The 25,793-nt window shown below is 41.6% G+C and overlaps 1 protein-coding gene across 1 annotated transcript; it reads left to right on the forward strand.

Annotated features, from left to right (window-relative positions):
- The first annotated feature begins 313 nt into the window (after window positions 1-313).
- LOC109568074 (dihydrodiol dehydrogenase 3-like) lies at window positions 314-23,963 on the forward strand. The gene is made up of 9 exons (XM_019973299.2): window positions 314-472; window positions 3,498-3,665; window positions 4,744-4,860; window positions 7,030-7,107; window positions 7,525-7,647; window positions 19,615-19,724; window positions 20,661-20,826; window positions 21,019-21,101; window positions 23,762-23,963. The coding sequence occupies exons 1-9, from the start codon at window positions 380-382 to the stop codon at window positions 23,802-23,804; spliced, it is 981 nt and encodes a 326-aa protein (XP_019828858.2). The 5' UTR covers window positions 314-379; the 3' UTR covers window positions 23,805-23,963.
- The last annotated feature ends 1,830 nt before the right edge of the window (window positions 23,964-25,793 follow it).

Here is a 25,793-nt window from a genome sequence, read left to right on the forward strand (position 1 = left end):
TAATCACTCCCTTAAATTGTGTGGTTCTGTGAATGTGTGTATGTATGTATGGTAAAATAGTTAAATTTTTTCAATTGATGTTTGATAAATATTAAGCTTAATATTGGAAAAATGGAAAAAATATTGTGTGGAAGTTTCTAGTCTAACATATGGTCAATAATTGTTCAATCTCATCATTATATAATTTAAGATTGCATTGATAAAGAAGCAAGCAAGTTAATTGGCTTCAATCCTCTTCTTATGCCCTGGGATTGGTTTCACGTTGCCCCTCCTACAATGTATCTGCTAACATTGGAGAGTGCAGCTGGGGCGTGACCATCCTGGTGTTTATCAATTGTGAAGGCAGAAGGGAAAAATCAGAGTCCGCTTAGTCAGAGAAATGACAATGGATCCCAAATACCAGAAGAAAGTGAAGCTTAATGATGGCCACTTCATTCCTGTTCTGGGATTTGGCACTTTCGCACCTCCAGAGGTAAGAGTAGTGGTTTGGGGTTGAGATATAAATAGCAAGTGGCTGAAACATGAGTGGAAGAGAACTTCGGTTGTCAAGCACTGAGCTCCTGTGTGACTCTGGGAGGATCTCGTGGTTCCACTAACCAGGCTAGAAACATGCCCTGTGAAAGGGGAGAGAGCATCCAGTCTTCACTCTGCATCAGGGCCTGAGGCTGTGCTCACCTGCAGATTACTCTGGGTTCCCCTTCAGTTTCCGTCTCTTTCCCAGCTTATCAGAAGAGGTGAGACGTGGCTGTTGAGAACACTGACTGTCAGCTGTTTGGCTTTGAGGGCGATTGCAATGGTGGGGTTTCTTTGTATATTTCATTCCAGAACTCTTCCCTCCTTCCAAATTAGTATTTCACCCAGAGCAGTATTTGAGGTGGAAGGTCCTGAAGATGAGGTGACTGGAATCTAATGGGAGAGAATTGCTTTTCTACTGCGGGATACCTGCTTGGTCCAGGCGACACACGGCAGCTATGCTTTGCTTTGTGATTCTGTTTGTTCTTGGAAACTTTTTCCAATGGGAACTATAGTATCATTTGAGGGGATAAGCTACAATCTTACAGGTCAGGCTTCGTACTGTATTGTTGGGTTTTGTAGTGTCTTTTTATTAGAGTATTGTTTTTAGTGCTTGGGCATAAGAGAGACTAGTGGACAAGTCTCTAGACTGGAAGCCAGAAACTTTGCTGTCCATCTTTTTTTTAGAGTATGTAGTTGTGACAAGGGACTGGTCTTTAAACTTTGAATCTCACTTTTCTAATTTATAGAACAAAAGAAAATATTCAGAGACATTTTGCAGATAAAAGATCGGGATTATTCACTTTGCAAAATGTGATGAATGGAGAGAAGGGTCCAGCCTAGTACTGAGCTCACTGGTTCATTTCTCAGTACATCCCACAAGGCACGCGATTGTCAGGAAAACCAGGACTAGACTCAACAGAGGGAACTTGGACCAAGCATCTACCTCCTTGAAACATGAAAGATCCTGCTTTGCAGAAACATATTGAAATAGTATTCAGCTTGAAAAGGGAATTTAATTCCACCATTTGCAACCACACAGGTGAACCTGGAGAATAGTAAGCAAAGTGAAATAAGCCAGAAATAGAAAGACAAATACTGCATGTTCTCTTCATAGGTAGAATTTAAAACATTGAACTCATAGAAGCAGAGTGTAGAGGAATGGTGACCAGAAGCTGGGGACAAGAGTGGGAAATAAGGAAAGATGTTGGTCAAAGGTCCAGACCTTTTGTAATGCAATGAAGTCTGGAGACCTGATGTACAGCATGGTGACTATACTTGAATACAATGGGTTATATTTTGAAATGTTATAAGAGAATATATATTAAGTATTCTCACAAACACTCCCCAAAGTTAGCGATGTGAGATGATGGATCTGTTAACTATCTTGATTGTGTTAATCATTAACAATAGATAGTTACATGAGAACATCACTTTGTACTGATTGAATAGACACAGTTTTTCTTTGGCGTTTTCTCTGTAATATATACTGGTAGACACGGATCTTAGAAGCTTTCACCTGGTTTCTTGATGCATTTCAGTTCAGTTTAGTTGCTCAGTCACGTCCAAACTCTTTGTGACCCATGGACTGCAGCACGCCAGTCTTCCCTGTCCATCACCAATCTCCCAGAGCCTGCTCTAATTCATTTCTGTTGAGTCGGTCATGCCATCCAATCATCTCATCCTCTGTCATCCCCTTCTCCTCCTGCCTTCAATCTTTCCCAGCATCAGGGTCTTTTCCGATGAGTCAGTTCTTCACATCAGGTGGCCAAAAGTTGGAGCTTCAGCTTCAGCATCAGTCCTTCCAATGAATATTCGGGACTGATTTCCTTTAGGATTGACTGGTTTGATCTCCTTGCAGTCCAAGGGACCTTCGAGAATCTTCTGCAACACCACAGTTCAAAAGCATCAGTTGTTTGGTGCTCAGCTTTCTTTATGGTCCAATTGTTACATCCGTATGTGATACTGGAAAAATCATAGCTTTGACTAGACAGTCCTTTGTTGGCAAAGTAATGTCTCTGTTTTTTAATAAGCTGTCTAGGTTGTTGGTCCTAGCTTTTCTTCCAAGGAGCAAGCGTCTTTTATGCCTTCATGGCTGCAGTCACCAACTTCAGTGGTCTTGGAGCCCAAGAAAATAAAATCTGTCACTGTTTCAATTGTTTCCTCATCTATTTGCCATAAATGCTTATTGATACCACCTCTAGGTAATAGGATCAGTAGTTTGGTGAATGATGCTTATTGGTACCTCTTTTTTCCTCACATATTTCTATCTTAAATCTAGTACCTGTCTCCTCTCACCATGACCCCCCCCCCCCAAAGAGAATAATTGTAACTTTCTCATCATTGGTGTGTTCAAATTTTGATTTTAAATTAAAGTTGCTTTAAATCTTTGAACCTAGACCAGAGCAGTGTGATTTAATATGGGCTAATGAATCAGGGCTTCCCTAGTGGCTCAGATGGTAAAGAATCTGCCTGAAATGTGGGAGACCTGAGTTCGATCCCTGAGTTGGGAAGATCCCCTGGAAAGGGAACTAGCAACCCACTCCAGTATTCTTGCCTGGGAACCACATGGATGGAGGAGTCTCATGGGATACAGTCCAGTCTTGATGCTTTTATCATACATAAAAGCATTTTATGCTTTTTGTTGATTTTGCTTCAGACATCTCACAGTATAAATCCTATCCATGACTACAAGTTTATTCTGAGTCCTTTGGATTCTTCCAGCAAATCACTGAAACTGGTGGTGGGCTTGGAGTCCTCTGATGCCTGTGATCAACCACTGATCACATGGGGTTGAAGGGTTCCTGGGTGCCCATTGAATCACTGACCAGGAACGTTCAGGGAAACTGTCATGGGTCCATCACCATACATACAGAGCTAAACAAAGGCATGAAGAAATGTGGGTTCTTAGTCAGATCAAGCTTGTGTCTTAGCAATCTCTTAATGATGTGAATATTCAACAACTACTTTTCTTGCTTACATAGGTTCCTAAGAGTGAAGCTCTGGAGGTCACCAAATTTGCTATAGAGGTTGGATTTCGCCATATTGACAGTGCTCATTTGTACCAAAATGAAGAGCAGGTTGGCCAGGCCATTCGAAGCAAGATTGCAGATGGCACTGTGAAGAGAGAAGACATATTCTACACTTCAAAGGTGCTGTGTGTGTTGTGTGTGTGCACGTGTGTGCAAGTGACTGGGGGCAGATGACAATTACATAACAGGACCAATAGTTTGCTGAACAGTGCTCATTGGTACCCGTTTTTTCACACATACTTGTATCTTAAATCTAGTATCCTTCTCCTCTCACTGTGCCCCCTCAAAGAGAGTAATTATAACTTTCTCATCCTTCGTGTGTTCAAATTTTAATTTTAAATTAATATCACTTTACTTCTTTGAACCTAGAGCAGAGCAATGTGGTTTAGTATGGGCTAATGAATCAAGGCTTCCTTGGTGGCTCAGATGGTTAAGAATCTGTCTGAATTGCAGGAGACATGAGTTCGATCCCTGGGTCGGGAAGATCCACTGGAGAAGGAAATGGCTACCCATTCCAGTATTCTTGCCCGGAATCCGGTGGACAAACGAGCCTTGTGGGCTACACTCCAGGGGTCCCAAAGAGTCGGACACAACTGAGCGGCCAAAACTATACTATATTTACTTAATGAATCAGACCACCTGGGAGCAGATTATAGCTTTTCTTATCATCTGGGAGACTTCTTGAATTTCTTCACATTCTGAATCTCAGTTCTCAGCTCCAAGAGTAAGAGAGCATTTGAGAGGCACTTTGTACATTACACAAAATGCAGCCAAAGTGTCTTGAACTATGTTTTTCTCACATTAATATGTTCAAAGCTCTTTTCCCTACAGTTATGTAAACAAGATAGTAATTAACTTTGAGAAGATGGATTGTTTGATCAAAATAGACTAAGTTTGTGTTTTTACACTCTATCAAGCATAATTCAGTTGATGGGCACGGTAATTATTTGATAAAGTTATTTATATCTTGATTCATTTCATTCCATTGTGAAAGATATACTGATGACAAATTCAATCAAATAATGAAATTTACATGGCTAGGTTAGATACAGAATGGAACTCCAGAAGAAATGAAATGGTTTTTCCCATGGTCATCTCTTTCTAACGGATAATAATGCCTAATTATTAGATGAAAGAAGACAAACACAATTACATATAGCAATCATTTCCCACTGCTTCCTTTGTTTAATCTCTGCAGGTTTGGTCCACTTTCCTTCGACCAGAGTTGGTCCGACCAGCCTTGGAAAAGTCACTGAAAGATCTTCAACTGGACTATGTCGATCTCTATATTATTCATTATCCAGTGCCTCTGGTGGTAGGTGATTAGTGTCATCAGCTCTGTTTTATTTCATGGGTCAGAATGTCTATAACTTGCATGGATGGTTGACAAGATTTTTTTAGTAAGTTTGAAGGTTTACATTAGACTTCAGTTCAGTTCAATTCAGTTCAGTCACTCAGTCATGTCCATCTCTTTGAGACCCCATGAATCACAGCACGCCAGGCCTCCCTGTCCATCACCAGCTGCCAGAGTTCACTAAAACTCATGACCATCGAGTCTGTGATGCCATCCAGCCATCACATCCTCTGTCATCCCCTTCTTCTCCTTCCCCCAATCCCTCCCAGCATCAGAGTCTTTTCCAATGAGTCAACTCTTCGCATGAAGTGCCAAAAGTATTGGAGTTTCAGCTTTAGCATCAGTCCTTCCAATGAACACCCAGGACTGATCTCCTTTAGGATGGACTGGTTGGATCTCCTTGCAATCCAAGGGACTCTCAAGAGTCTTCTCCAACTCCACAGTTCAAAAGCATCAATTCTTCAGCACTCAGGTTTCTTCACAGTCCAACTCTCACATCCAGTATTCTTATATATACATGACCACAGGAAAAACCATAGCCTTGACTAGACGGACCTTTTTTGGCAAAGTAGTACCTCTGCTTTTGAATATGCTGTCTAGTTTGGTCATAACTTTCCTTCCAAGGAGTAAGGGTCTTTTAATTTCATGGCTGCAATCACCATCTGCAGTGATTTGGGAGCTCAAAAAAATAAAGTCTGACACCATTTCCACTGTTTCCCCATCTATCTGTCATAAAGTGATGAGACCATATGCCATGATCTTAGTTTTCTGAATGTTGAGCTTTAAGCCAACTTTTTCACTCCCCTCTTTCACTCTTTCATTCACTTGGCCTTGGAGTACACTAGCATAGAATCCCCTAAATAATCATTTGTGATCATTATTTTGGGGAGGTTCTTTGAATCTCTTACTTGCCTCTAAGAGAAATGTGTTAAGTAATCTGAGTGTCTCTGCCTCAAAATCTTGAGGAAGTGGAAATAGGCAAGTCCTGTGCATGGTGCTGATTAGGACTCAGTGTCTGGGGATCTCACTACAGAGTTTGATGCAGAGTGCTGAGTGCTGACATGGCCTCACACCTGAACAGGATGAGGTCTTCTCATCTCTCACCCTTTCATGTTTCGTGGATTTGGTGATGTCCTTCTGGGTGGGTCTAAACCTCACAGTCTTCTCAGGACTCGGGAGACCTGGCCTCCACTGTCGCCTGTGTTCATGGTGATGTTTGCAGACTGCACTTAGCCATTAAGAACTGTATTATGTAGAGGGGAATTTTCCAGTTTTTCAGTGGTTAAGACTGTGTACTTTCATTGCTGAGTCAGGGTGCTTTGAGGGAGTGGGTTCAATTCCTATTAGGGAACTAAGATACAGCAAACCCATGGCACAGTCAAAACAAAACAGCAAGAACAGCTTCTATTATGCAGAACAATTTTTTAGAATACAGAATCTGCTCAAGCCATCCTTTGCCAAAGAGTTTATTGGACTATGTAGAGGGCAATTCTCATCTACATAGATTTAAGGATTCCTAATACTTAACAGAAATGTCTCTGTTTTTCTATTCCTTATAATGACATCACTCTTGGTTTGTTTTATTTTTATCTCAGCATTTTCCATGGGTGCCAGAATGACCTTGATCTGTTCAAGCCTCAGTCTCCAGAATTGAATATGTCTGCTTCTTCCACATAGCTTATCAACCTAAAGAGAACCTTGCTGGTTCATGTGTATGCCCTGAAGCTATCAGATGTTCAGAGTGAAAGGAATTCTGATATTTAGTCCAGGTCAAGATTGCAATTTTTATGCCAGCAGTAAGGCATAACTTACTGGCACTCCCTGCACAATAGAGGCAGTTTTCAAGAAGAAAGTATAAGGGGCAGAAAAAAATTCACTTTAGGCACTGAGAGTTCCCATGAGAATGTAGGGAAATTATATCTATCAAAACATATAAGAGATTACTGGAAAACTGCCTCCTAAAGACATTGCTGATAACTCCATTTGCAAACCTCTTTGCAAATATTAGTATGCAGAATGTAAAGGAACCTCACAGAAGTTTAGCATCCTGGTCCCAGATGTGCCTGGCAGGCTGGCTAAATGTGGAGAAATTATTTGGTGATATCTCTGAAATGACTGCTTCTATTCCAGCCAGGGGAGACACTTCTCCCAACAGATGAAAATGGAAAACCGATATTTGATTCAGTGGATCTCTGTCTCACGTGGGAGGTGAGTCTGGGGAGGAGAGAACCGGGGGAGGAGCCAGGAGAAGGGGAACCTCCTTCATCTCTTCCACTCATGAGAATTTGCTGTGGACCATCACACTCAGCAATTCATGAATCTAAGGGCTGGGATGCTGGGGTTGAGGGGAGGGAACCATTGCTGAAATGTTCACAGAGAGGAATGAAATGGAGAATTTGGGACAGTGTAGATAGACATCTCTTTCGTTCCATGTGATTGTCTTCTCCAGGGTTTTCTAAGGAGGAGATGCTACTTCTTCTTTTTCTTGTGTTATGACCTTCTTCCCCTTTATCTTCTTGATAAGCAAAGCTAATTCTTGACCAGATACCCTCTTAACGATTTTTCAGCATTTCTTATTGCTATATTGCCCATTCCAAGTGACTGCTCACCACCCCTCCCTCCCAGGCCCTGGAAAAGTGTAAGGACGCAGGGCTGACCAAGTCCATTGGGGTGTCCAACTTCAACCACAAGCAGCTGGAGAAGATCCTGAACAAGCCGGGGCTCAAGTACAAGCCTGTCTGTAACCAGGTGAGCAGCTCGGCTCCTCTCCCTCCTGCTCTTCAGAACCTCCTTACACTGGAGCCTGATGTCTGTCTGTCCTTCCCCCCTGTTCATCCGACTTTTATGGAGTGAGAAGTCTACAGAGCTGAGCCTGTGTCTGGACTGTGTGAACAGAATCTATAACAGTATCTTTGATCAACTCTGGGTGGAAAAGTTGGGGATGGCTTCCTTCTCAATCGTGGTGGGGACTGAGGGAAGGTAACGGAGATGAAGGAGGTGAAATTCCTCCAGAATTTAGAGGAGGGAGGCATTTCCCTGAGCTGAAAGCATGACCAGAAATCAGGTGTGAAAGTTCTTGGATGAAACTGTACACGAAGGAAGAGCATGAAAACATGGAGTGGGAAGTAAATACAGAGAAAATCCAGGTGAGACAGGTGTTAAGGGTTTGTGTGTGGTTTAGATGCCTAAATCCTTAGTCTTGATGTCCCAGCTTCAACAGGGAGCACAGTACACAGAAATGTGCTAGGGAATATGAAAGTCACCCAGGTTAGAGCATGAAGTTAAATGCTTATGTTGATCTAAACCGTTGATAGTGAAAGGTTGTTGTTGAATCACACGAAGACACTGGGATTCTTGGCCCCCAGAGGAGAAGAATTCAATCCGGGGCCAGAGACAAGGCTTGATCACTCAGACCTTCTGTGTAATAAAGTTTTATTAAAGTATAAAGGAGATAGAGAAAGCTTCTGACATAGGCATCAGAAGGGGGCAGAAAGAGTACCCGCTTGCTAGTGTTAACAATGAAGTTATATAATCCAAAGAATGTCTGGAGGTTGTAAAAGACCTCATCAGACCTACTCCCATAATTTCCATTTTAAGATAACACTGTCCTCAGGCAGGATACAACCTTGTAAAGACCAGGTCTACTCCCATAATTTACATTTTAAGATAACAGAAGGTTTAATCCAGAGACTGTCCTTAGGCAGGATTCGTTATTGTTATATAATCCTAAGGAATGTGGAGAAAGAAAAAAAAGTTTGTCCTTTCTTCCTCCTTGAGAATTCCAGACCCCTCTCTCCTTGGGGACCCCTAGACTCCTTATCAACCTGCCTAGGAACGAACTTTCTCAATAGAAGAGTTACTCAGGAATTAGAGCAGACCTTGTGATTTCAGTTCACTTCAGTTCAGTCGCTTAGTTATGTCTGACTCTTTGCAACCCCATGGACTGCAGCACACCAGGCCTCCCTGTCCATCACCAACTGCCAGAGCTTATTCAAACTCAAGTCCATTCAGTCATTGAGGCCATCCAACAATCTCATCCTCTATTGTCCCCTTTTTCTCCTGCCTTCAATCTCTCCCAGCATCAGGGTCTTTTCCAATCAGTCAGTTCTTTGTATCAGGTGGCCAAAGTATTGGAGTTTCAGCCTCAGCATCAGTCCTTACAGTGATCATTCAGGAAGGATTTCCTTTAAGATTGACTGGTTGGATCTCCTTGCAGTCCAAGGGACTCTCAAGAGTCTTCTCCAACACCACAGTTCAAAAGCATCAATTCTTCAGCACTCTGTTTTCTTTATGGTCCAACTCTCACATCTATACATGACTACTGGAAAAAGGATAGCTTTGACTAGACGGTCCTTTGTCGGCAAAGTAACGTGTCTACTTTTTAATATGCTTTCTAGGTTGGTCATAGTTTTTCTTTCAAGGAGCAATCATCTCTTAATTTCATGGCTTCAGTCACCAACTGCAGTGATTCTGGAGCCCCCATAAATAAAGTTTCTCATTGTTTCCATTGTTTCCCAACTATTTGTCATGAAGTGATGGGACTGGATGTTAGCATCTTCATTTTTTGAATGTAGAATTTTAAACCAACGTTTTCACTCTGTTTCACTTTCAACAAGAGGCTCTTAGTACGTCTTCACTTTCTGCCGTGAGGGTGGTGTCATCTGCATATCTGAGGTTATTGATATTTTTCCCAGCAATCTTGATTCCAGTATGTGCTTCAGACATCCAGGCATTTCACAAGATGTACTCTGCATATAAGTTAAATAAGCAGGGTGAAAACTTAAGCCTTGACTTATTCATTTCCCATTTGGAAACTGTCTGTTGTCCCATGCTTCCCTGATGGCTCAGATGGTAAAGCATCTGCCTGCCATGTAGGAGACCTGGGTTCGATTCCTGGGTCGGGAAGATCCCCTGGAGTTGGAAGTGGCAACCCACTCCAGTACCCTTGCCTGGAAAACCCCATTGAGGGAGGAGCCTGGTAGGCTACAGTCCATGGGGTCACAAAGAGTTGGACACAACTGAGCGGCTTCATTTTCCTTTCCTGTTGTTCCATATCCAGTTCTAACTGTTGCTTCTTGACCTGCATACAGATTTCTCAGGAGGCAGGTAAGGTGGTCTCATATTCTCGTTTCTTGAAGACTTTTCCAGTTTGTTGTGATCCACACAGTCAAAGGCTTTGGCGTACTCAATAAAGTAGAGATAGATGTTTATCTGGAACTCTCTTACTTTTTCAGTGATCCAGCAGATGTTACCAATTTGATCTCTGTTTCCTCTGTCTTTTCTAAATCTAGCTTAAATATCTGGAAGTTCATGGTTCATGTACTGTTGAAGCCTGGCTTGGAGAATTTTGAGCATTACTTTACTATTGTGTGAGATGATTGTAATTGTGTGGTAGTTTGAGCATTCTTTGGCATTGCCTTTCTTTGAGATTGGAATGAAAACTGACGTTTTCCAGTCTTGTGGCCAATGCTGAGTTTTCCCAGTTTGCTGGCATATTGAGTGCAGCACTTTCACAGCATCATCTTTCAGGATTTGAAATAGCTCAACTGGAATTCCATCACCTCCCCTAGCTTTGTTCCTAGTGATACTTCCTAAGGCCCACTTGACTTCCCATTCCAGGATGTCTGGCTTTAGATGAGTAATTACACCATCATGATGATCTGGGTCGTGAAGATCTTTTTTGTATAATTCATCTGTGTATCCTTGCCACCTCTTCTTTATATCTTCTGCTTCTATTAGGTCCATACCATTTCTGTCCTTTATCGAGCCCATCTTTGCATGAAATGTTCCCTTGGTATCTGTAATTTTCATGAAAAGATTTCTAGTCCTTCCCATTCTATGGTTTTCCTCTGTTTCTTTGCATTGATCACTGAGGGAGGCTGTCTTATCTCTCTTTGCTATTCTTTAGAACTCTGCATTCAAAGGGGTATATCTTTCCTTTTCTCCTTTGCCCTTCAGTATTCTTCTTTTCATAGCTATTTGTAAGGCCTCCTCAGACAACCATTTTGCCTTTTTGCATTTCTTTTTCTTAGGGATGGTCTTGATCACTGCCTCCTGTACAATGTCATCAATCTCTGTCTGTAGTTCTTCAGGCACTCTGTCTACCAGATCTAATCCCTTCAATCTATTTCTCACTTCCACTGTATAATCGTAAGGGATTTGATTTGGGTCATATCTAAATGGTCTAGTGGTTTTCCATACTGTCTTCAATTTAAGTCTGAATTTGGCAATAAGGAGTTCATGATCGGAGCCACAGTCAGCTCCCAGTCTTGTTTTTGCTGACTGAATAGAGCTTCTCCATCTTTGACTGCAAAGAATATAATCAGTCTGATTTTGGTATTGATCATCTGATGATGTCCATATGTAGAGTCTTTCCTTGTGTTGTTGGAAGAGGGTGTTTGCTATGACCATTGTGTCTCTTAGTAAAACTCTGTTAGCCTTTGCCCTGCTTCCTTTTGTACTCCAAAGCTAAAGTTGCCTGTTACTCCAGGTGTCTCTTGACTTCCTACTTTTGCATTCCAGTCCCCTATAATGAAAAGGACAAATTTTTTGGGTGTTAGTTCTAGAAGGTCTTGTTGGTCTTCATAGAACCATTCAACTTCAGCTTCTTCAGCATTACTGGTCGTGGCACAGAGTTGGATTACTGTGAGACTGAATCGTTTAGCTTCTAAACAAACAGAGATCATTCTGTTGTTATGGAGATTGCATCCAAGTACTGCATTTTGGACTCTTTTGGTGACTATGATGGCTACTCTATTTCTTCTAAGGGATTCTTGCCCACATATAATTAATGCTTATCTGAGTTAAATTCACCCATTCCAGTCCATCCAGCTCACCCATCCAGTCCAATCATAATCCCTAAAATGTTGATGTTCACTATTACTATCTCCTGTTTGACCACTTCCAATTTGCCTTGATTCATGGACCTAACATTCCAGGTTCGTATGCAATATTGTTCTTTACAGCCACAGACTTTGCCTCCATCACCAGTCACATCCACAACTGGGAGTTGTTTTTGCTTTGGCTCTGTCTTTTCATTTTTTCTGGAGTTATTTCTCCACTGATCTCCAGTAGCATATTGGGCACCTACTGACATGGAGAGTTCATCTTTCGGTGTCCTATCTTTTTGCATTTTCATGGGGTTCTCAAGGCAAGAATATTGAAGTGGTTTTCCATTCCCTTCTCCAGTGGATCATGTTTTGTCAGAACTCTCCACCACGACCTGTCTGTCTTGGGTGGCCCTACATGGCATGGCTCACAGTTTTATTGAGTTATACAAGGCTATGGTCCATGTGATCAGTTTGGTTAGTTTTCTGTTACTGTGGTTTCCGTCTGTCTGTCCTCTGATGGATAAGGATAAGAAGCTTATGGAAACTTCCTGATGGGAGAGACTGACTGAGGGGTATGGCAGGTCATTGCAGACCAGTACCTCTGCAGGAGAAACTCAAACATAGACTCAAACATAGTTCTAGCTCAGTCTCTGTGGGGTCTCTGTGTCCTGGTGTGCACAAGGTTTGTTTGAGCGCTCCGAGGTCCCTGGCAAATATGAGGTTTGATTCTAAATGTGATTTTTCCCCTCCAAAGATGGAGAAGCTCTATACAGTCAGCAAAACCAAGACCAGGAGCTGACTGTGGCTCAGATCATGAACACCTTATTGCCAAATTCATATTTAAATGGAAGAAAGTTGGGAAAACCAAAAGACCATTCAGGTATAGTCTAGTCAAATATAATCAAATCCCTTATGATTATACAGTGGAAGTGAGAAATAGATTTAAGGGCCTAGATCTGATACACAGAGTCCCTGATGAACTATAGACAGAGGTTTGTGACACTGTACAGGAGACAGGGATCAAGACCATCCCCATGGAAAAGAAATGCAAAAAAGCAAAATGGCTGTCTGAGGAGGCCTTACAAATAGCTATGAAAAGAAGAGAAGTGAAAAGCAAAGGAGAAAAGGAAAGATATAAGCATCTAAATGCAGAGCTCCAAAGAATAGCAAGGAGAAATAAGAAAGCCTTCCTCAGTGATCAATACAACAGAATGGGAAAGACTAGAGATCTCTTCAAGAAAATTAGAGATACCGAGGGAACATTTTGTGCAGAGATGGGCTCGATAAGAACAGAAATGGTATGGACCTAACAGAAGCAGAAGATATTAAAAAGAGGTGGCAAGAATACACAGAAGAACTGTACAAAAAAGATCTTTATGACCAAAATAATCACCATGGTGTGATCACTCACCTAGAGCCAGACATCCTGGAAGGTGAAATCAAGTGGGCCTTAGAAAGCATCACTATGAACAAAGCTAGTGGAGGTGATGGAATTCCAGTTGAGCTATTTCAAATCCTGAAAGATGATGCTGTGAAAGTGCTGCACTCAATATGCCAGCAAACTGGGAAAACTCAGCATTGGCCACAAGACTGGAAAACGTCAGTTTTCATTCCAATCTCAAAGAAAGGCAATGCCAAAGAATGTTCAAACTACCGCACAATTGCAATCATCTCACACACTAGTAAAGTAATGCTCAAAATTCTCCAAGCCAGGCTTCAGCAATACGTGAACTGCGAACTTCCAGATATTCAAGCTGGTTTTAGAAAAGGAAAAGGAACCAAACATCAAATTGCCAACATCCACTGGATCATTGAAAAAGCAAAAGAGTTCCAGAAAAACATCTATCTCTGTTTTGTTGACTATGCCAAAGCCTTTGACGGTGTGGATCACAATAAACTGTGGAAAATTGTGAAAGAGATGGGAATACCAGACCACCTGACCTGCCTCTGAGAAACCTGTATGCAGGTCAGAAAGCAACAGTTAGAACTGGACATGGAACAACAGACTGGTTCCAAATAGGAACAGGAGTACATCAAGGCTGTATATTGTCACCCTGCTTATTTAACTTATAGGCAGAGTACATCATGAGAAATGCTGGGCTGGAAGAAGCACAAGCTGGAATCAAGATTGCCAGGAGAATTATCAATAACCTCAGATATGCAGATGACACCACCCTTATGGCAGAAAGTGAAGAGAACTAAAAAACCTCTTAATGAAAGTGAAAGAGGAGAGTGAAAAAGTTGGCTTAAAGCTCATCATTCAGAAAACTAAGATCATAGCATCTGGTCCCATCACTTCTTGGGAACTAGATGGGGAAACAGTGGCAGACTTTATTTTTTGGGGCTCCAAAATCTCTTCAGATGGTGATTGTAGCCATGAAATTAAAAGACGCTTACTCCTTGGAAGGAAAGTTATGACCAACCTAGATAGCATATTGAAAAGCAGAGATATTACTTTGCCAACAAAGGTTTGTCTAGCCAAGGCTATGGTTTTTCCAGTGGTCATGTATGGATGTGAGAGTTGGACTGTGAAGAAAGCTGAGTGCCGAAGAATTGATGTTTTTGGACTGTGGTGTTGAAGAAGACTCTTGAGAGTCCCTTGGACTACAAGGAGATCCAAAAAGTCCATTCTAAAGGAGATCAGTCCTGGGTGTTCATTGGAAGGACTGATGCTAAAGCTGAAACTCCAATACTCTGGGCACCTCATGTGAAGACTTGACTCATTGGAAAAGACTCTGATGCTTGGAGGAATTGGAGGCAGGAGGAGAAGGGGGCGAAAGAGGATGAGATGGCTGGATGACATCGCTGACCCAATATACATGAGTTTGGGTGAACTCTGGGTGTTGGTGATGGACAGGGAGGCCTGGCATTCTGTGATTCATGGGGTCGCAAGGAGTCGGACATGACTGAGCGACTGAACTGAACTGAACTGTCTTGCTGGGGCTTCTCCATTGCCCTTGGACGTGGGGTACCTTTTTTTGGTGGCATCCAATATTCTCCTGTTGAGAGTTGTTCAGAAGCGTGTTGTATTTTGGAGTTCTCACAGGAGAAGATGGGCACATGTCCTTCTGCTTCTCCATCTTGAATGCTTGTAGACTTATCCCCTGAGGCAACTTTTTTCATTGATACTATTTCATGGGGGCTTTTTGGTTAATATGGGTACCAAAAATACGAATTTTTCTTTGCCTTGTGGAGTTAAGGGAATTGTCGAAAACAATCTTTAAGATCCAGAACTATAACTGGCCTATTCTGTGGTATGGCTGAAGGTCCCCATAGTTTGTATTACTGCATTAATAGCTCAAAGCTTATGAAGCAGCCTCCAAATGCCTGATTTTTTATGGACTGTGAAAACTGGAGTATTCCAAGGACTAATACTCTCCTCTATGTGTCCTGCTTGAAACTGTTCTTCTACCAAGTCTTGTAAATGTATAAGTTTCTCCCTTACAAGAGCCCATTGATCCACCCAAACAGGTTTAGATGTAAGCCATGTTAGAGGTATGGCCTGTGGTGGCAGAAACTTTGGTGGTGGTTTAATTACTAAGTCGTGTCTGACACATGTGACCCCCATGGAATGTAGCCTTCCAGGCTCCTCTGTCCATGGGATTTTCCAGGCAAGAATACTGGAGTGGGTTGCCTTTTCCTTCTCAAGGGGATCTTCCTGACCCAGGAATCGAACCCAGATCTCCTGCCCTGCAGTCAGATTCTTTACCAACTGAGCTATGAGGGAAGCCCAGAGAAATTTTAATGGCCCTCAATTAGCCCTTTTCTGTCCACTTTCGGCTGAACAGATAAAGGAGAAGGATCTCCCTCCTTTCCTAGCTCTTTTTCTGGTTGGCACCCCATTCTTGCCATCGTATGATCTGCCTTTTCCTCATTGGAAAGAACTAGGTGCCAATGGGCAAGCAGATCTCTGCCCCATAAATTACAGGGAATGTCTGCAGTAAAAGGTTGGAAGTGAGCAAGCTGTTTGTCGGGCCCTAGGCAAGGAAGAATTGTTGCACTTTGAGCAAATTGTTGAGGTTTCCCCAAGCCTAATTATCTTTTCCTGGGGTTCAGTCAGGGGCCAATCAGCTCACCATTGAGGAGAAGTAACGATGGAAATGTCAGCCCTAGAATCTAAGATTTCAGAGAACAATTTTGCTTGGATTTTAGCCTGACATGTGGGCCGATCTGAGAGTATTTGTTCAGTAAAGCACACTACTTGATCACCTGTGCTCCCAAATCCTTGTTCTCCTCTGGTGACAGGATTATAGTTGTTAGGGGCATGGTAAGGCAAGAGAAGGAGTTGAGCAATTTGTTGAGCTTGAAGAATGACATGGAATTAAAGGGAGATAGCCATTACTTTAATTTCTCCTGAATAGTCTGGGTTAGTAAGGCCAGGAAGAATTTGGAGGCCCTTAAGGGTAAGGCCACTTCTGCCCAGAATGAGTCTTATGGTTCCTGGTGGCATGGGACCTTGGATCCTAGTAGGGATTGCTACTGGATGGTGGTGGTGGGGTATCCAATTCATTAATTCAGACAGATACTCAGGTTGGGAGGTCCAACCCAGCACTTCCACTGGTAGAGACTGAGAGGCTGGAGATAGGCTGAAGGGTGTGCTGGAGGTCCTCACAGTGCCCTGACTGTTTGTGGGGCCTGGGGCTGGCCCTGATGGTGGTTTCCAGGCTGCAAAGGGGAACCGTTCTTCTGGGATTTTGATCTGTATTGATTAACCCAATGATTGCCTTTTTGGTATGTAGGACACCGGTGTTTTATTTTCACCAGTAGGCGGAGGTATTGTAACATCTATTTTGGGCCCAGAACAGCAAACCTTTTTCGTATGTCTGGGTTTTCCACATTGAAAGCATTTGGCATGGGAAGAGCTAAAATTATTTTTAAAGGCAGCACAAATTGCTTGGGCTAGCTTGGTTTGTTTGTGAGCCTGTGTACCAACATTTTGACACTCTCGAACAAAATCGCCAAGGCTGTCATTTTGACGAATAGTGTTAAGGGCGGCCTTGGAATCTTTATTGGCATTTTCATAGGCTAATTGTTTTAACAAAATATCCTTTGCTAGGACTATTAATTTGACAGCGGAGAGCAGATGAGAGCCGGTCTAAAATTCAGTGAAGTCTTTCTGGGTCTCTGTAATATTTTAACAAATGAACCAGTAGGCTCGCTGAGTTCTCATACTGTCTGCCCCTGCTTCAGCAGCATTTTGCAATCTGTACATATGCTCCCACCAGTATACATTAATAAGTCAATTGGGCATTCGGACTGGTAAATTGCCCTGTGCCTATGAGCATTTCAAAAGTAAGATTATCTCCATTGGCCAAATTAATACAGGCTTGTTCTTTGCACAACTCAGTATAAGAGACAAAAATCTGTAAATATTGGGGACCACTTAAAGCTGTTTTGGCTAGCATTTTAACATAATAAGGAGATCATTTCCCACGTAAACAAATTTCCAACAGCTCCCATGTATGTATACAGAGAATTGACCCCAATCAGTCTAACACTAGAATTAGTTCCTTTAAAACCTTGATGTCAAAAGTTTCATGGATTGCAATAACCTGAGTGGGATTATTGGGGTTGGGCCTGTAATCGTTGGGAAAGAAAGATGGTCCTCAACGTCTAATGCACCCAAAGGAAGGGCAGAGGCCATGGCCCGCTGAAACCAGATCAGTGGCTTATCCTCCCAAGACATTTCTGGACCCAGTGGAGGCACCGGTGGTGGAAAACTGTCCTTGAGCTTAGGTGGCAGAGCGGAGGGTTAACAAGATGTCTGAAGACACTGTCTTCTCACATTATTTCTCAGTCTGTATAGGGTATAGGACAAATCGCACTAGCCCCCAGGTGACAAATACCATCACAGGTATGCAATCCCCTCTCCTGTGTGCTGTTTTCAAATTTTCTCCCCCTGGATCCCAATTTTCAATATCTAGAGTGCCTTATTCCAGAAACCAAAGATTATATTTAACCACCTCTCTTGGTAATTGTGTCAATGGCTTCTCTTTCACCTGTGCTCCTGCAGTCCGGAGAAGGTGCCTCAAAAGCTGGAGATGATGTTTCTCAGCTCATGTTTCTCAAATCCTTCCCCATTGACACCCTGACTTAGAAAACAAGGGACTTCCCACCCTTAGATTTTGAGGGCCTGGTCACGATCCATGTGTCTCACCTGCCGCTCAATGTCTTCACTTTGAGTTTTTTCCCTTGAGGGAATCCTTCCTGACTTCAGGTCCCTGTTCAGGAGCCACCTGCCATGTCCAGCACAGAGGGTGAGAAAGACCTGAACCAGGGGCGAGCGTCTAATGAAAAGACAGACACATCTAATTTGCAAGTGGGGAATCAGGGGACCCTCCTGCTCTCCATGGCAGGAAGCCAAGATGTCTCCTTTCAGCCCGCACTTTTATGGGCAGAAGTCATGAGATTACTAGGAAAGAGCTATACTGGGGAGTTTGATCAGTGCACCATAAAGAGGAAGTAAAGTTGAGGCTCTGCTGTTGATCAGGAACATTTGTTTTGTTTCCACGGGGATGGACGCAGGGGCCAGCAGTGAAGCAGAACAGAGAGCATGCCCAGCCCCAAGTCTGTCCATTCAGCATGCTTACTAGCACAATCATGAGGGCACAGTTTGCCGCACCTCCGAGCCATGGGGCAGGTTCTGGTTTCTGCTCTGCCAGGCTGCAACAATATTTTGCTGACCTGGGTCTGATTGTGGTTCACACGTAATTTTGAGTCATCTTAAGCTCTTTTAATGTAAAACGGTCACTCAGTCATTGTGTTACCAAGATATCCAGGCAAGGTTTGGACAAATACACTGTCTTTATCATTGTTATTTTTTGATGCTAATTAACTTGTTCCTGTAATCCTAGATTATGTAAATTAGTACTTAAATCTGAACTCCTTGCTACATTAAGGTTAAATATTTTGACAAGAAAACGTTAGTTGCATGCTTTGTCCCTAAATGAACCCCGGTAGGAAGTGCATGGTGACAAGTTGTCCCACTGTGAGTGACAGTACTTTTGTTCTTCTGGTAAAGCTATTTTAGCTGGATACTTTATTTGGAAATGTGTATTTTCCCTCTTGAAATTATCCAGTCATCTGTTGGATGATAACCATCATCAGGGGAAGTTTGATTTCCCCCAAGTTTTCATGTAATAGTTGAGAATCCATTGAGGACTTTCAATTGAATTAATTATTTCATTGGAATGTTTTTCATTATTTTCCATTTTAAATGCTCTTTTTAATCTTCTGACCTGACATTTTATTGTAAAAGTAAAATTCCCTCATTATTCAGGATAAAATACATCTATTCCTGTAAGACAGGAGAAAACACTGCACTCCTTCACATTAACTGTCAGTTTCTGAGAAAAGATTTATTGAAATAATCACCATCTGTGAAGAGAAGTGTTTTTGCTGTTTCTTCCTCTCTCAGGGATTTTTTTGCCTCTATGTGCTACATTTGCTTTCACTCATGATTCCCTTTGGTGCTCAAATCTACCGAAATGTCACCAATGGGAATTCATGAAGCTGGTTCTTTTGCCTTCAGATGTTTCTTCATAAAACTGTGCAATTTCTTTCTTTCTGGCGTAGTTTGATGTCCAAAGCTTAGACAGCTCTTTTCCTGTCCCAGGTCTGGAATTAGGCACATGTCTTGGTCTGTTCAGTGGTGTTCAGCAACCAAGATCTGGTCAACAGAATTACTTGTTCTCAGTAATGTCATTATTTTTTACCTTTTCAGGGGACAAAAATATAATTTAAAAAAATTCTTTCCTTGATATTTCCAGTTGTAATGTGATGTGACACAGTTTTTCTTTAGCATATATAATTCTTACTTTTAAGCTTTCTCTGATGTATTACCTTTTCATATAACCTGACACTCTTTTCTGTTGGTGTTCTACAGGTGGAATGTCACCCTTATCTCAACCAGAGCAAGCTGCTGGAGTTCTGCAAGTCACACGATATTGTCCTGGTTGCCTATGGTGCTCTGGGAGCCCAGCGGACATTACAATGGTAATGAACAGTATTGATGGTCACAAGGAGTGTATCTAAATCTCATTTCTTGATGAAAATATTATTGTTCCGTACTCAGTGCTTTGGAGATAACTCTCAAAGGGTAGAGGGGAGAGAAAACAGATGGAAGAAATCCTCTTTTTTCCTTTCATCACCCAGCTAGATATCTTACATTGCATGTGTCTTGTATATACATTTTAACACAAGTTTCTGCATTAAAATCTCTATATAATCCCCCAGTTGATAACTAAGACATAAGCTTTCTCATATTTTACTTATTTATGGACTAATGAGCATATTACTATAATAGACTTACCAAGCCTCCCTCACCCTATGTCTAAAATCAGGACAATAATACATATTTCCAGATTTATCATGATTGAGAAATAAGTACAATTTGAACCATTTTTGTAAACATTTGTATAAAAATTGCACAATGTAAATAATTATGAAATGAACAGTCTTCATTTTCAGATTACTCAACTTTTATCAACACCTGAGACAAGTGAAAATTAGAAAAAAATGGAAAACAATATTTCCCAATCTTGTCCATCATGTTCTCCTTTCATACCATTGTCTTTACTTTTGAGCATTGATTAGAAAAGAAAAATAACCACAGAGAAGTAAAAAAGAAAAAAAACTCCATGAGTTCGGCAGTCCTGGTCTCAACTCAATAATGGATCTGAATCACCCACAGAGATCTGTAATCACAGAATAGGAGGTGACATATTTGAGGTTCTGTATCAGTTTGTCTTCAGTGAAGCCATGGAATTTTGTGTTTCTAACAAGATCCCAGGTGATGCTGATGATGCTGGTTCATGGACCACACTTTGAGAAGCGCTGGTCTAGAGGTGACATACCTGATATGTTTGGGAAGACTCTTCATAAACTGAGCACTTAGTCTCAGCTCCTCAGCATTTCTGAATTTCCTTCCAGGATGAACCCAAACTTCCCCTTTCTCTTGGAGGACCCAGTTCTCTCTGCCATTGCCAAAAAGCACAAGCAAACCCCAGCTCTGGTTGCCCTTCGCTACCAGATACAACGTGGGGTTGTGGTTCTGGCCAAGAGTTACAACAAGAAGCGGATCAAAGAGAACATACAGGTGATGAGTGGGGCTGTGGGCAGAGGGCTCCTAAGGAATATCCCTCACAAGGGGCATTCTTTGTCTAACTGAGGACAGACATGGCTTCCCTTTCCCCTGTAGTTGTCCCCATCCAGCTGGAGATTCCTCCAGTCCCCATGGGGAGACTGGCTCCTTGGGGGAAAGATTAATGTGATTCTTCCTTCTTTTCAGGTGTTTGACTTTGAACTGACTCTGGAAGACATGAAAGCAATTGATGGCCTCAACAGCAATATAAGATACTATGATTTTCAACAGTAAGTGACTTGTATATATTACACACACACTGTTTTCTCTAGCATATAGCTCAGCAGAGGAATAAACTTTCTAAAGCTTAATTTCAGGGAGACAGCCCTGGTTTCCAGTATAGGAGTAAACCAGTGGCTTCCTGCAGACCTCAGACCAGAGGTTTCCTTAGGGTTCTGTCTCTGATCAACAGAAATGTGACTGGGACCCAGGACAGACAATCAGTAAAATCCCCAGTGTTGACATTGTGGTGAATTCACTACGTTGTGCCCCTAATCCCTGTGCCTGGTGTTCCTCCTCTCAGGGCCCAGAGACCCAGGAAACACAGAGGGCACAGTGCCTGCAGCCCATTCTTCTTTCAGAAAGTGAAAGCATTAGTTGCTCAGTCTTGTCTGACTCTTTGGACTCCATCAACTGTAGCCCCCAGGCTCCTTCTTTCAGGGACTGATGCAAATGTTTCATCTTTAATTCTTTGTAGAATCAGGAGGAAATGATACATAATGACATGTAATAAGTAATCCATCCTGAATTACATTTCTGCTTATCCTAACACAACTGTAAATGCATTGTTGATATTTCTGGAGGAGGGGCCCATGAAGGCCAACATGCTTCAGTGTGAGAAGTCACAGTGAGCCTGGCTCCACTCTGTCTCCTAAGCATCTGGTGAATTTTCTTCCTGATGGACTTTTCTTTACCAAGACACTATCTATTTCTTCCAAATTTATCCCTTTACTGATCTTTTCCCCAAAACATCTCCCATTTTCCCATCCTTAAAATGTCAGCAAATGAATTTTGAGTATATCATGAACTGACCCTCTGGAGAGAGACTTCCGTCCTTAGCTGGACACACCTGGTAAGATCGTCTGGGTCTCTCTGGTTTCTTGAGTCAAGACTCACTCTAGTGTAGACTTTGTCCATCAGGGATCCATCCACTGGGGAGCTCCTACCTCCTTGACTTTACTTAGTTAGTACCATGGAATTCCAGCTGACGAATACTTCAGGAGGATGTCAGGAATGAAGAGAGAGAAGACTAATCAAACAGAGACATGTTTGGAGGGAGTTTAGAGAAAAGGGAACACAAATTAGTGATAAAATGAAGATATCATTTCAAATGAAAGATCTCAAAACTCCCCTTGTTTGTAGTATTCAGTCGCTTCAGTTGTGTCTGACTCTTTGCAACCCTATGGACTGTAGCCCGCCAGCCTCCTCTGCCCATGGGATTCTCCAGGAGAGAATACTCGAGTGGGTTGCCATGACCATCTTGAGGGGATTGTCCCAACCTGGGGATTGAATCCATGTCTCCTGTGTCTCCTGCATTTCAGGCAGATTCTTTACCCATTGAGACACTGGGAAGCCTCCTTGTTTGTAAAGGAGGTATATATATTTATATGTACATTTACATATGGGCTTCCTAGTTGGCACTAATGGTGACAAACACACCTGCCAATTCAGGAGACCTAAGAGGTGCAGGTTGGATCTCTGGGTTGTGAAGATCCCCTGGAGAAGGAAATGGCAACCCACTCCAGTATTTTCCTGGAGAATCCCATGCACAGAAGAACCTCATGGGCTACAGTCCATGGAGATGCAAAGAGTCAGACGCTTCTGAAGCTACTTAGCACACAGTACACATGCACATATATATGGGCTCCCTAGGGGGCGGTAGTGGTAAAGAAGCCACCTGCCAATGCAGGAGACATAAGAGATGCAGGTTTGAACCCTGGGTGGGAAGATCCCTGGAGGAACGAAGGCAACTCACTCCAGTATTCTTGCCTAGAGAATCCATGGACAGAGAAGCCTGTAGGCTATAGTCCATAGGATCACTAAGACTTGGACACAACTGAGCGACTTAGTATGCCTGCATATTCATGTATATGTATATTATGATTCTGAAGAGACATGATGAAAAATGAGAAAAGATAGCAAGTTACTTTTCTGTCCTCAAAAGCTTTATGTATATTCTGAGCTCTCCCTCATTATTCTGTGAATGCCAAGACTTACTCATCCTTGTAGGTTTATGTCGATAGGACAGCTCCTGGAACATGGAATGGCTCTGATTCACTCTTTAATGAATTGAGTTGAAAACAACAAATTTAGAAAGAAAAATCAGACTATAAGGAAGGAAATCATCAGTAATATTAATTAATAACAAATTTAGTCATACAATACAAATTAAGAAAGCAGTAATCACATTTTATAGGTAAGACTGTTTAGGTGTATGTGGTATTTCTTCAATTTAATAGTAATTCCTTAATGGAAGCACCCTGTATTTGAGGGGTGCTCAATATTCTTTTTCTGTTGAATGGATTTATGAAAAACAGCAAAGAATTCCTTGACTGTGATCCTTCTCACCACTTAGGGTCAAAAGTTCCACCTGTGTCTGAAATGACCTCCACAGTTACCCCTAGGTCTGTGCCCTCTTATAAATTGTAACCTGAGTCAAACTACCTGTCACTGTGGAGTGAATATTACACGTGAAGGTTGGGATTGGATGCAGGTGAATGCAGGTGCTGTGTGCACATGGAGCAAACACCTGAAGTGTGCTAGTTGGGGGAGAAGATGGGATGTGTTTATAGACTTAGAGTTTTAGCCCATCCTGACTGCATCCACAGAGTAATGCTCTCCGTGCCAATATGACAAATTTAATAAATTATTTCTCCTCTTTCTCTTTCAGCGTGGTTGATCACCCTGAGTATCCATATTCTGAAGAATATTGACTGTGAGCTGTCCACCATGCATTCTACCAGAACTTCTTTTCCAGGGTTGTGAAGAGCATTTCTGTCCTTGGTGGAGATGTTTAAGAGAAGTGTATGAACTTTTGAAGCTTGTTTATCATTTAAAAATTTTTATGAAATAAAGATGACTTCAAATGAGAATTCTAGTTTTCTGTGATAACAAAATAATTTGGAAAATAAAAGAGAAAGGATGGAAAATAAAAGAGAAAGGATAGAAAATAAAGATAACCTCTTGGTGCCTTTTCCTTTGTCAAAAATGAATTAGGTGATCTAGTAAAGAAATGGAAAATTTTATTCAAGTCAGATTTGAGCACTATAACCCAGGAAGAGCATCTCAGAAAGCCTGAGAACTTTTCTGTCCTCTAGAAGTCAAGGCACAGGGATGTAAGTTTTGGAGACAGAGGGCTCTGCATGGAAAGACATATTATTGACAGTGTACATAATCCAGATCTAAGCATCATCAAGGTGGGTCATGTGACCCCTTACAAGGTCTAGAAAGAATTTATCTTTTAAGGAGTTGTCTTACTGATGCTAGGAGTCTGTTGCTCTTCAATGTCGAGCACATCTTCCCTCTGATGTGGGAGGTCTGGTCCATGCATCATGCAGACACACAACTTACAGTGAGGAAGAGGAGTGCAAAGGTAGAGAAAAGTTTTTCATGTTTAAATTTTTCTTGCCATAAAATATAAATTTAATTTCATACTTTCATGACTCTCCTATATAAACGTATTTGCGTGTTTATTTACAATTTGAAATAATCTTCAATATACAGGTTTTACACTTTTTTTTTAACTTAGTGTAAGTATTTTTGTAAGCTATCAAGTATTATCTGATGGTTTCCAGGGAGGAAGGGCTTGGGAAAGAGTTGGACTCGGAGGTTGGGGTTAGCAGATGCATACTAGTGTATACAAATTGGATTAACACAAAGTCCAACTGTACAGCACAGGGGACTATATTCAATATTTTATGACAAACCATAATAGAAGAGCATGTGAAAAAGTATATGTATATGTGTATATATATATATATATATATGACCGAGTCATTTTGCTGTACTGCAGTAATTAACACAACATTGTAATTCAACTATATCTCAATACAAATGAAATAAAATACTTCCAATATTATATTTTGTTTCTTATAATGCTTCCCAGGTGGCTCAGTGGTAGGAATTCTAAAGAATGAAGGAGACTCCAGTTCAATTCCTGGGTCGGGGACATCCCTTGGCGAAGGAAATGGTGACATACTCCAGTATTTTTGCCTGGGAAGTCCCATGGATAGAGGAGCCTGGTGGGCTACAGTCCATGGTCACAAGAGTTGGACACAACTTAGCCACTGAACATGCATGCATATTACAAAGCAGTGCATCTTATCGATTTAATTTTTTTAAACTGTTAATTCTTTATTTAAAAATTTTTTTATTGAAGTTGTAATACTTCAACTACCATTGTAGTTGGTTTACAATGTTCTGTTAATTTATGCTGTACAGGAAAATGATTTAGATATGTCTGGAAATGGCAACCCACTTCAGTATTCTTGCTGGGTGAATCCCATGGACAGAGAAGCCTGGAAAGCTATAGTCCAAAGGGTCACAAAAAGTCGGATATGACTGAAGCAATTTCATGCCTTTTTATGCGAAGCGTTTTGATTAGTTCTCATATGTTTTGCCATTCATTCCTTGATTTATTCAGCAAAAGTTTATTGAATCCTTTTAGGAAGACATTGTTTCATCAATAAATAAAATAGAGAAGAATAAATTAAAATAAATTCTTGAACTGATAGTCTAGTGGAGGGTAACACTGTGAGTGAAATTAGAATTTAGCTTTAGAAATGGATAAGTGCCAGGAGGAGATATTTCTACAAAATCTCTCTCCCATTTCTGTATATCTGTTAGGTAGAGGCACCAACTACCGTTCATCCCACACAAGTATTTGTCTGTACAACAAATACCCTTGCAACACAGAAACAGTG

Source organism: Bos indicus, chromosome 13 (assembly GCF_029378745.1).
Source record: "Bos indicus isolate NIAB-ARS_2022 breed Sahiwal x Tharparkar chromosome 13, NIAB-ARS_B.indTharparkar_mat_pri_1.0, whole genome shotgun sequence".
NCBI classification, from domain to species: domain Eukaryota; kingdom Metazoa; phylum Chordata; class Mammalia; order Artiodactyla; family Bovidae; genus Bos; species Bos indicus.

What these genes read in the sequence shown, in the direction of transcription:
- LOC109568074 (XM_019973299.2), top strand. Translation starts at nt 380, where the DNA reads ATGACAATGGATCCCAAATACCAGAAGAAAGTGAAGCTTAATGATGGC. An exon ending in GCACTTTCGCACCTCCAGAG is followed by an intron (nt 473 to 3,497) that starts GTAAGAGTAGTG and finishes TTGCTTACATAG; the next exon opens with GTTCCTAAGAGTGAAGCTCT. An exon ending in ATCTCTGTCTCACGTGGGAG is followed by an intron (nt 7,108 to 7,524) that starts GTGAGTCTGGGG and finishes CCTCCCTCCCAG; the next exon opens with GCCCTGGAAAAGTGTAAGGA.